At 38.7% G+C, this 12,355-nt stretch overlaps 2 protein-coding genes across 4 annotated transcripts in view; one reads left to right on the top strand and one right to left on the bottom strand.

Moving 5' to 3' along the window:
• The window catches only part of COL4A6 (collagen type IV alpha 6 chain), a 402,326-nt gene extending 393,850 nt beyond the window's left edge, over positions 1-8,476 (bottom strand). For all 3 annotated transcript variants that reach the window (XM_059680110.1, XM_059680108.1, XM_059680109.1), the window contains exons 1-2: positions 8,227-8,476; positions 7,975-8,026 (exon numbers count right to left, since the gene is read on the bottom strand). In XM_059680110.1, the coding sequence (XP_059536093.1) occupies positions 7,975-8,026; positions 8,227-8,237 (63 nt within the window). In that variant the 5' untranslated portion in view covers positions 8,238-8,476. The remainder of the gene's footprint in view (positions 1-7,974; positions 8,027-8,226) is intronic.
• A 1,442-nt stretch (positions 8,477-9,918) lies between these two features.
• Positions 9,919-12,355, top strand: part of COL4A5 (collagen type IV alpha 5 chain) — a 337,925-nt gene continuing 335,488 nt past the window's right edge. Inside the window, exon 1 of the mRNA XM_059680111.1 lies at positions 9,919-10,316. Coding sequence (XP_059536094.1) covers positions 10,236-10,316 — 81 coding nt within the window. The 5' untranslated portion in view covers positions 9,919-10,235. The remainder of the gene's footprint in view (positions 10,317-12,355) is intronic.

Raw genomic sequence — 12,355 nt, 5'->3', positions numbered from 1 at the left:
AGACACATCAATTGGTTAATTGGTTGGCTCCCAAAAACACCCTGACTGGGACTGGGGATTATCAGACAAGAAGAAGAAATAAAAGGCATCCAAATTGGAAAAGAAGAAGTAAAGCTGTCTTTATTCACAGATGACATGATATTATACATAAAAAAAACTAAAGACTCCATCAAAAAACAATTAGACTTAATAAATGAATTTGGCAATGTAGCAGGATACAAAATTAATGCCAAGAAATCTATGGAATTTCTATATACCAATACTGAACTTACAGAAAGAGAGACAAAAAAAGCAATCCCATTTACCATCACACCAAAAAAATTAAGATACCTAGGAATAAACTTAACTAAAGAAGTAAAAGACCTCTACTCAGAAAACTACAGGACGTTGAAAAAAGATAGAGGAAAACATAAACAGATGGAAGAACATACCATGTTCTTGGATTGGTAAAATCAACATCATTAAAATGTTCATACTACCAAAAGCTATCTATAGATTCAACGCACTTCCCATTAAAATACCAATGGCATATTTCACAGATCTAGAACAAACTCTCCAAAAATTCATCTGGAATAAAAAAAGACCCCGAATAGCTGCAGCAATCCTGAGAAAGAAGAATAAAGTAAGTGGGATCTCAATACCAGATATCAAGCTGTATTACAAAGCCACTGTTCTCAAAACTGCCTGGTACTGGCACAAGAACAGACATATAGATCAATGGAATAGAATAGAGAGCCCAGAAATTGACCTGAGCCAATTTGCTCACTTAATATTTGACAAAGGAGGCAAGAACATACAATGGAGTCAAGACAGTCTCTTCCATAAATGGTGTTGGGAAAATTGGAGAGATATATGCAAAAAAAAATGAAACTAGACCATCAACTTACACCATACACAAAAATAAACTCAAAATGGTTAAGGACTTAAATGTAAGACGGGAAACCATAAAAATACTAGAGGAATCCAAAGTCAACAAAATCTCAGACATATGCCAAGCAATTTCTTCACTGATACAGCTCCTAGGGCATTGGAAACTGAAGAGAAAATAAACAAATGGGACTACATCAAAATAACAAGCTTCTGCACAGCAAAAGAAACCATCAACAAAACAACAAGAAAGCCCACTACATGGGAGAACATATTTGCCAATGTTATCACCGATAAGGATTTAATCTCCAACATTTATAGGGAACTCATACAACTTATCAAAAGAAAGATAAACAATCCAATCAAAAAAAATGGGCAAAGGACCTAAATAGACACTTTTCAAAAGAGGACATTGAGGAAGCCAAGAGACATATGAAAATATGCTCAAAGCCACTAATCATCCGAGAAATGCAAATCAAAACAACAATAAGGTACTGTGTCACACCTGTCAGAATGGCTACCATCATAAAAATCAACAAAGGACAAGTGCTGGAGAAGATGTGGAGAAAAAGGAACACTCGTGCACTGCTGGTGGGAATGCAGAGTGGTGCGGCCACTATGGAAGACAGTATGGAGTTTCCTCAACAAACTAAAAATGGAACTCCCATTTGACCCAGTGATCCCACTTCAAGGTATATATCCCAAGAAACCAGAAACACCAATCAGAAAAGATATATGCACCCCTATGTTCATAGCAGCACAATTCACCATAACTAAGATGTGGAAACAGCCTAAGTGCCCATCAACAGATGAATGGATTAGAAAACTGTGGTACATCTACAAGCTGGAATACTATGCTGCTGTAAAAAAGAGGGAATTCTTACCATTTGCGACAGCATGGATGGAACTGGAGAGCATTATGCTAATTGAAATAAGCCAGTCAATGAAAGAAAAATACCACATGATCTCACTCATTTATGGATAATTAAGACCATTATCAACTGATGAGCAAAAATAGATACAGAGGCAGAGCAACATCGAACAGACTGTCAAACTACTGTGGGAAGGCTGGGGAGGGTTGGAGGGTGGGGGATGGGGTAAGAGATCAACCAAAGGACTTGTATGCATGCACATGAGCATAACCAATGGACACAAGACACTGGGAGGCATGAGAGGCTAGGGGAGTTTCTAGGGGAGAAAAAAAAGGATACATATATAATACTCTTTTTAATACTTTAAGCAATAAAACAATTTAAAAAAGAGAAGTAATATATGTGTCCATACCAAAATTTGTAGATTAATTTTCATAGCAGCATTATCCATAATAGCCCAAAATGCAAGATGCCCAAATGTCTATTAACTGGTGAATGCATAAATAAAATGTGGTATAGCCATAATAAAATGCCTACTAAAAAATAGTAAAATACTGGTACGTGCTGCAACATGAATGAACTTCAAGAGCATTATGCTAAGTGAAAGATGCCAAACACAAAACATTATATATTATACGATTCTATTTAAATAAAATGTCCGGAAAAGACAAATGTACACAGATAGAAAAGTAGATTCATGTTTGCCTTATGTTATTTGTGGGAATGGGGATTAACTGTAAATGAATATGAAGGATCTCACTGGGGTGATAACAATATTCTAAAACTGGATATCATTATAGGTGCACACCTTGGTAAATGTACTAAAATAATTGAATTGTAGAGATAAAATGGATGAATTTATGGTATGTAAATTATATTTCCATAAAGTTTTTAAAAGAAAAAGTGTGTAGAGACACAGCCCCCAGCAAGGAAAAAATACTCTTAATCCTAATAGTAGGATTTATCCATATCTGAATCACAGTGGAAAGAATCAATCTATGCAAGTTAAAATTTTAAGACAAAAAAGGTATTTCAATCTGAACTTGATTTGAATGTGGCTAAAGGCATTTTACCTATGTTCTTTGCAGAAGGGACAACTGATACTTGTATTCTCCTCTTTGCCCGTTCTCCACCCAAATAACTCACCCAGTAGGCTTTGACTTTTATGACTTATAGGTACCGCGCCCTAACCGATTGCGCCACTGGAGCTCCTCAGCTTTGACTTTTAAATGTGTTTGGTTGTATTAGAGCCTTTCCTGAAAGCAGATTTGGGAAGAAAATTGGAAACAAAACATAAGGACCCTAGCTACTTTGGGACACATTTTAACTCCTAGACATGTTGGCCTATGGTGAGATAAGGGTCGTTCTAGTCTTTTCTCTAACACAATGTATGCACTTGCAGATAATTACTGATTGTTAAGTATCCTATTTTTTAAGGAACTCAATGACTACCATTGTCTGAGAAAGTAAACTTCTAGAGAGTTAGAGAGACTATGTTTAGATAAACTTGTGTGTGCTGTGCCTTAGGCAGTTAACAGCCAAAAACATTTATGAATATTTGGAAATCCTAAGCTCTATCATATTCAAATAAATTGTGCAATATTTCAACTGAATAAAGATCATCACTCCTTTAAAAGAAATTTAATGAAAATTCATTTATAAATCCTGGATTTTAACATTTACCTTTACATCCCTTTAATAAAGAGAACTGCTTTATAAACTCTGACAAAGAAGGAACTCAAAAGCACCTAAATCAGTGGTTCTCAACCTTCTTAATACCGCGACCCTTTAATACAGCTCCTTATGTTGTGGTGACTCCCAACCATAAAATTATTTTTGTTGCTACTTCATAATTGTAATTTTGCTACTTTTATGAATCGTAATGTAAATATCTGATATGCAGGATGTATTTTCATTGTTACATATTGAACATAATTAAAGCATAGTAATTAATCACAAAACAATATGTAATTATATATATATATGTTTTCCGATAGTCTTAAGCGACCCGTGAAAGGGTCATTCGACCCCCAAAGGGGTCGCGACCCACAGGTTGAGAACCGCTGACCTAAATTAATCTATCTTAAATGCTCACCAATATTCCATTATTGGTAACTTAACTCTCACAGTGAAGACATTTTCTCATAATGAAGCACAACATAGTTCCTGTCAATCTATTCACAATAGTTATTTTTTAATATCAGTCAAAGGAGGTAAGGGAAATAAAATGTTTAAAACCATCAGAAAGGTAAAAAAAATTTACAAACCCAGAGAATAAACTGCATTTGAGAGTAGAAGATGAGAAACAGGCAATATAGATGAGAATCCAATACAAGGAGTACAATGGAAAAAAAACAAAAACTTCCCTTCAGAAAAGTCACCTTCTGAGAACTTACTCTGTGTATCTCCTCTTTCTCTTCCATTTTTTCAAAAAATTAAAGGAAGCAGCTCTGGACTTAAGGGAAGAAAGTACTGTCAAGGAACCTCAAGGTTTATTTTAGTCTTACCAAAGAAGATCACACTGACAGCAGGTGACTTTGTAGAACAATGAATAAAAAGCTTACCGAAGCAGTGTTTGATTTTGGAGACACACTTCATGTTCTAATAATTGAAGGCATCATCCTCTGCTGACTTATAAGGATATCAAGGGACAGGGTGCAGTGTGTGGGAAGTCTTCAGCAATTCAGAATAATTTGTTAGTGTTTTTCCCAAAAGTGCAATGAATATGATCAGCCAGAGTCTGAAAATAAAGGTTTCACTGGAGGGTATTCTGCTCAAGTGTGACATTTTCACAAGTGCAAGGTTCCTGGACAAATTGTTAACTAATCAAAACCTGGCATTTTCAGAGCAGGATGGTCCTGCAGAAATCAACAAGTTCTCAAGGGAGAACCAAGATGGCGGCATAGGTTAACGCCAGAGTTTGCTGCTTTGAACAACTACTTCAAAAGTGAAACCAAAAAACGGAAGGGATATCACCCAGAACCACAGGAACGCTGGCTGAGTGGAAGTCCTACAACTAGGAGGAAAGAGAAACGCATACGGACACTCAGAGGAGGCGCAGTGCTGAAGTCAAATTCTGAGGTGCGGAGTGCGTGGAGCGGGCTGGTGGCGGAGGGCGCGGTTGTTGTTTTCAATCGGGAGGGAGTCGCAGACTCTGAGCACCAGATCCCGGCGAGTCTTTAGGGACCCAGACTCAAACGGGAGAAGCGGGACTGTCTGGCTTCGGTCAGAGCGAGTGCAGCTTTCTCTCCCAGCTTTGCAGCGGGTGCTGGGACTCAGAGAGGCAGAGCCCCTGGGGACAGGACTGAGAGCCGCCATAACTGCTCTCTCCGGCCCACCCTGTTGATCCTGTGTGACCCGCCCCGCCCAAGCCCTGCACAGAGGCATTTGCCGGATAGCCTCAGGCAAAGGCTAGATTAGCACCTCCCTAGAGGACAGAAGTTCTCTCACTGCTGACACAGCTGATTCTCATAGACACTTGGCCTGGAGGTCAAACCCTCCCTGGAATTAGCTACAACAATCAAGATTTATCTATAAGACTGCGAACAAAGACCACTAGGGGGTGCACCAAGGAAGCATAACAAAATGCGGAGACAAAGAAACAGGACAAAATTGTCAATGGAAGAAATAGAGTTCAGAACCACACTTTTAAGGTCTCTCAAGAACTGTTTAGAAGCTGCCGATAAACTTAATGAGATCTACACGAAAACTAATAAGACCCTCGATCTTATATTGGGGAACCAACTAGAAATTAAGCACACACAGACTGAAATAACGAATATTATACAGACGCCCGACAGCAGACCAGAGGAGCGCAAGAATCAAGTCAATGATTTGAAATGCGAGGAAGCAAAAAACATCCAACCGGAAAAGCAAAATGAAAAAAGAATCCAAAAATGCGAGGATAGTGTAAGGAGCCTCTGGGACAGCTTCAAGCGTACCAACATCAGAATTATAGGGGTGCCAGAAGATGAGAGAGAGCAAGATATTGAAAACCTATTTGAAGAAATAATGACAGAAAACTTCCCCCACCTGGTGAAAGAAATGGACTTACAGGTCCAAGAAGCGCGGAGAACCCCAAACCAAAGGAATCCAAAGAGGACCACACCAAGACACATCATCATTAAAATGCCAAGAGCAAAAGATAAAGAGAGAATCTTAAAAACAGCAAGAGAAAGAAACTCAGTTACCTACAAGGGAATACCCATACGACTGTCAGCTGATTTCTCAACAGAAACTTTGCAGGCCAGAAGGGAGTGACAAGAAATATTCAAAGTGATGAATACCAAGAACCTACAACCACGATTACTTTATCCAGCAAAGCTATCATTCAGAATTGAAGGTCAGATAAAGAACTTCACAGATAAGGAAAAGCTAAAGGAGTTCATCACCACCAAACCAGGATTATATGAAATGCTGAAAGGTATCCTTGAAGAAGAGGAAGAGGAAGAAAAGGGTAAAGATACAAATTATGAACAACAAATATGCATCTATCAACAAGTGAATCTAAGAATCAAGTGAATAAATAATCTGATGAACAGAATGAACTGTTGATTATAATAGAATCAGGGACATAGATGGACTGACTATTCTTGGGGGGTAAAGGGGTGTGGGAGATGTGGGAAGAGACTGGACAAAAATCGTGCACCTATGGATGAGGACAGTGGGTGGGGAGTGAGGGCGGAGGGTGGGGCGGGAACTGGGAGGAGGAGAGTTATGGGGGGAAAAAAAAGGAACAAATGTAATAATCTGAACAATAAAGATTTAATTAAAAAAAACAAAAAAACAAACAAACAAACAAACAAAAAAAACAAAAACCTGGCATTTTCAATATATGTAGTATTAAACCTCAAGGCAACACATAACTAAACTTGTATACTGGAGGAATCAGATGGGGAAGTGTGCATAACCCTAGATCAATACATCTATTTACAAAGTCTAGAATTTATTTACATAAGAGCTGACATTCTGAGTTAAGAGGCCACAAAATGTTAAAAATCAAGATTCCTGACATCATCCATCCTCTTTTATGAAGGGAAACTATTTCACATCATTCTGATATTTTCTTGAAGACATATACCAGGACAATGTAATCATTTTTTTTTTCATAAAGGTACTATGTAATTTTAATTGGTTGAATTGTGTTGCTTTATAAATAGGATTTTAAAATATGTAAATTAGAGCCGATCAGTTAAAATTGTCAAAACTCACAAGGTAAATATCTTATTCATTTGTTATCTATATAGTGTATGGCTGGCTATTATTAAGAGGTGTGTTGTTTTTTTAAAATAGAGAAGTGAAACAGTAGTCAATAGTGGAACAACTTCATATTTGAACTCCACAGTTAACTTTATTTCTGTGAACATAAGTAGCTAGTGAGACTGGAAAACTGCAGCATCTCTGATTATTCAGAGCACACTACCTTTGGTAAATTATCCTAGTAATTCCATTAGAGATCTCTCTAATTTCTGGGGTCCATTAGACTTTTCTTGAGCAAATGTCTACAGAAATTCCTTTGCCTGAAATCACTAGTTGATTTTATGTAAGATATCTAAACAGTCAAAGGAGGAGGGAAAGGGTCGGGAGAAGAGACTCATTGCTCCGGCCTATTATTAAATGTTAACTTTAAACTTTTTTGTCTATTCTAAACCACTTTAATTTTATACATAAAATAAAACACAAAGAAAACCAATAAAATAAAACATCAGGCAGAAATTGAACATTACCTAGTGTTATCAGTTCAGTTCAGGTAGACAAATCCAGATGTTGTCACTGTGTACTGCCAAAGGACTCACAAACAAATACTTAAGCTCAACTCCTATAACATTTGCAACACTTTCAAGTCCCACTCCTTGTGCTCCCTTCAACTCTCAAATTTGTGTGCCAAATTCATGTTCTTGTAGACCAAGGAAAATTACATTTCTTCTGCCTCGGAGACTGATGCAGAGAAAGGCATCAGATGTCAGTCATCTCAAATCGTCTGGTAAGGTTCCTGTGTCTCTTGTGTCTTCTACTTTTATTTTCCCAACCCATTACAAAGTTTTGGGACAGAAATATGTCTGATTCCCAAAGGCATTAGCCTGACACTCTGCTATTCCTCTCTAAGAAGGAGGAATACAAATGAGAGTGATGTGACCTACGTTTTGTGAGGCAGCCCTCTGTAATCCCCCTAACACAAACACCAGAGGTGGGGGTCAAAGGAGGAGGAGGGAAAGGATCCTTAGAAGAGACTCACCGCTCTGGCAAGTTTCTCGATCAGGCAGAACGTAATCAGGAGTAGCCACAACCTGAAACAGGAGAGAGTGTGAGTAACATGGGCTCTCTAGGCTCCAGAGTCCTGCGTCTGTCCACAGACACCCCCACCCTCTTTTGCTGCCTGACCCCACTTTCTCTGCAATGACAGAACTACAAGTATGTATAGTCTCCGTATGGCAAAATAGTCCAAAGTAGGAAAGAGGAAAGGAGGTCGGGGGCAGCAACAGCTCACCCACGGTGCATGCTTTCAGATCCTCCAGAGCAGCGTCCCAGGAGACTGCTAAGTGGCTCCGAAGCCCAGGCTCATCTGGGCTCCGCTGATGCTTGCAGGCTGCTTCCTTATTCAGAAGGACCGGATAGGGGAGAGAAGTAGCTCAGTTCGGTAGAAACTAAATTCAGCTCCTAGATAAGAAGTGCCCTAAAGGGAAACATGCTCAGCAGTGCCCGCTACAACTTGCCGCACTCAAAAGATAGTTCCCAGCACCAAGAGAGGAAGGAATGGAAGGGAAGGGGGCGGGGTTGTCTGCTGTCAATCATTCACCCTACCTTGGGCAGCCGGTAGTCTTTCTCATTTTGGGGAACCTCTACCACAACATTCCCATGCATCTCCACAGCTTCATGCACGGCTCATAGAGACCTATACTCTAAGGTGTAAGCAATTATGCATCACACATTCCCATGAGACACTGTTAACTGTTACAACATAACTCACATATAGATTAGGCACGAGACTTTTATGTAGACAAGTGAGCCCCAACATGTCCTTTCAGGTTTGCCCAAATGCATACAACACTCATTCCAACCGATTTTATACTAAGCTCCTGGGAGGTAGGGGTGGTGGTGGCACTGCTGCTGCTGGTAGTTCTTGGAGTTGTAAATCTACCCTAAACTGAGTAGAACATAAGGGTGAGTGGGACCCCATGAAATAGTTCTAAAACCTTGAAAGACTCTAAAGTTATAAATTCTAGGATCCGAGATAACAGAAATGTTCTGAATAGTTCTTCAGTAAATCCCTGTAAGACCCTCCAAGGAGTCCACATCCAAGTATTTTCTGGACGTGTTGGTACTTGAAAAATCTATATACCAAAATTAAAAAAAGTAATGTCCATGTCTTTTTGGGATACGTCTATACAACTGCCATCAACTCAATATAAATATTTCTAGTTAGGTGTTTGTGTTATTTTTAAGGAAAATTGCCTGACAGCTATTTAATTCTCTGTCCTAAGTCCCTCTGAAACACAACTATAATGAGAGTGAATAACTTTCATGCTAATTCAATATAAGAGGTAAATATTATGACATTCAATGTAGCTGAATAAAAATATATGAGTGTATTTCAATAACATTCAACCATACAATAATTACTAATATTTACTGAATGCTCCCAAATCTCATATATATATAGCTCCCAATAAAGTATTCACACAAATATAGGTATGCTCATTTTCTTAATTCTTTGATTATAAGCATATATTTACTAATACAAATATATTTATATATTTCTAATATTTTCACATATTCTGTTGTATGTAGAAACTCTTCCCTGCCAACAGGTTGAAGAGAAAGAACACAGGCAGCTCAAGGAGCAGCGACCAAAATTTTTCTAATCATTAACAGTAAAAAGATCCGTTCTCCATGAGATCCATCCGCTAAAAAAAATAGTCCCAACTCAGGTCTATTTCTAATTGGCTTGGGTGCTCACACCAATGAGAGTTGAACTGGGCAGGGAAGAGTAGTATCCACGGAAAGTGCAAGTGAACGAATAGAAAAGCTTCTCGGTTACACTCACAGTGGTCAGTCATCTGGTCTGGGAGTTTCCCTCCCCCAAATAACTGAGCGTCACTCCCTTGCAGGTTGCTGCTGAAGGCTGTGGCGGAGTGATCCTCAAATTCCCCAGAGCTGATGGGGAGGGGGCGGTGCGGGGGAAGACAGGCAGGAAAGTAGATCTGTGGGATTTGCGTGAGGAAAAAGTTTGCAAGTCTGGACAGAAGGGAAAAGTACTCCCAAGAGACCGGCTTTGAGGAGGGGAGGGGGAGGGAAGAATAGCTTCTTCCTTTTTCCCCCTCCACTCTTTAAAAGCTTTTTTCTCCTCACCTAAGCCGACCTGCACAATTGGGGCACCCTCGCTCTCCCTCTCAGGCTCTAGCTCTCGCCCAATAAACCCTCAAGATTATGTCAATTGGTCAGAGCCAGCCAGGGATTTCGTGTGGGTGCTGAAGGAGCTGCAGGAGCCGGAGAAGAATGAAACTTCGTGGAGTCAGCCTGGCAGCCGGCTTGTTCTTACTGGCCCTGAGTCTGTGGGGGCAGCCTGCAGAGGCTGCGGTAAGTCCTTCCTTCTCCCCGCAACCCCCCACCCTTCTCATCACCTCACTCTCATGCTGTAATCACTTTTTATTCCCTTCCCTTCTTTTATCTTTGGCCTTGGCTAGGGAATTCAAATTTGTCTTCACTTGTTTAAGAAGAAACATTATTTAAATTTAACGCTGGTAACTCAAGCTTTCTGAAATTCAAGGGAGAGGTGTAAGTGTTTAAAAATAGGGCTGCTGGCTTTCCTGCAGCTAGCTACTCTGGGGACTAGAGCAGAGCCTGGGGCAGAGAACGAAGGCTAATAGATTACTAGGCTCTGGTAGGTATTTAAAACTTGTCCTCCCCACCGTCACTCAGCCCTGGGGTATTTCCCAGCCTGCCTGCTGGCTAACCTTTTCATTAGCTATACCCAACCCACGCACTCTAAACTTTGTCTATAGTTTGATATTTTGGCTTTTCTAATTTCGAGCTTCCATCAAAGTGTTAAGGGCGCCCATTAAGTTTTTCCCTTTTCCCCTTTCCTTAAGCAACTTGAACCTACCCTAATCTTTGGTCAGTAGAGCCTCTGTAGAGACTGTGTTCCCCATTTGGCATCCTTTTTGCAAATGCTCAGGTAACATACCAGGAAAAATGAAGTAAAGAGGATGACCTCAGGCTTCCAGTCTTCTGAGATTTTTGTGGTTTTTTTTTTAAGTTCTGGGGTTTCGATTGTTGTTTACTTTTTTTTTTTTTTTTAACTTACTAAGACACCTGAACAAATTGAGAAGTTTTGCCCATCACCTATTTAAAGGAAATGTTATATTTTTTCAAAGGAGAATGAGTGTTCTGATTAAAAGAGAGCAGAGGAGAATGCACATGTGAAATGACAGAGCAAAGTTCCACTCTGTTTTAGGAATATAGAGTTAAAACCTCTATAAATCTCCTAAAAGGGTATCTGGCTAGTCCCACCCACCATCCTTCTGGGTATGAGAGGCAGATGTAAGGAATGAATGGCTTTGGCAGAGAAAATGTTCTTTAGCCTAAAGCCCATCATCCCTAGTTTCACTCAACCTCTAAAGAGTTTAGAAAGTAAAATATCCCTGTAAGAATATTCAAGAAACTAATAAAAACAATTGCCTTGTGGGGAAAGTGGATGGTTTAGGAATAAAAGGTTGAAGAAAAAAAGAATTAAGTATGCATCGAATTATTTAAAAGTTATATTTAAGTGATCATAATAAGTGGTTTTAAAAACACTTCAGTATGAGATCATGGCTTAGGCCTTCACATGGTTGAGTGACTATCAATTCTTTATATGTTATTGTTTATCTGGGTCCACTTTTAAGTTAGCTGTCTAGCTTCTCTATATACTCAGTATGACACAGATAACATTGCCCTTCTTCTATCTTCCAGAAAGTGTGTAGATAGGAAGGCTATCTTTCATGTTATTATGAGTACATCATGTAATTATGATAGCACATCTGTTGAAAAGCTATGTGTATAAAATATTTTAAATTATATTTGCCATAATTTATTCCCCATCAAAGTAGATAAATGACTTAAAATTGCTTTTTTGATTTAGAGCATTTTAATGGAGTAAGGTTTAGTCACATAATAGAGTTACAGACTCTTGGATAAAAGTACAATTATTTTGTTGAAAACAGTTATTTTTAAAAACATCTTCTAGGTACATGCTTACTGCTTATGGGATTTGGCCCAGGGCAAAGATTTTATAGATATTTTATTAAATATTTCAATTTTTTCTTTTGACATTGCTATTAATAAATGTGCACCAGATACCAATCATACAGGTATGTACAGAAGTACTATACATCAATTTATATTAAATCCAATTGTATTAAAAATGTGATTTTTTTTTTTGGTTGACAACACTTGGCAGCGAGCCTATTTTCTTGGAACTTTTTAAGATTAAGTGTTCATGAAGAAATTACAGAAGACACCATGGAAGGGTTTTTTGTTTTGTTTTGTTTTGTTTTCCTTTTTTCCTACGGTATAATTTTTTTAAAAAATATATTTTTATTGATTTCAGAGAGGAAGGGATAGGGATAGAAACATTA

Source organism: Myotis daubentonii, chromosome X (genome assembly GCF_963259705.1).
Source record: "Myotis daubentonii chromosome X, mMyoDau2.1, whole genome shotgun sequence".
NCBI classification, from domain to species: domain Eukaryota; kingdom Metazoa; phylum Chordata; class Mammalia; order Chiroptera; family Vespertilionidae; genus Myotis; species Myotis daubentonii.
This window is presented reverse-complemented; position numbering and strand designations above follow the sequence as displayed.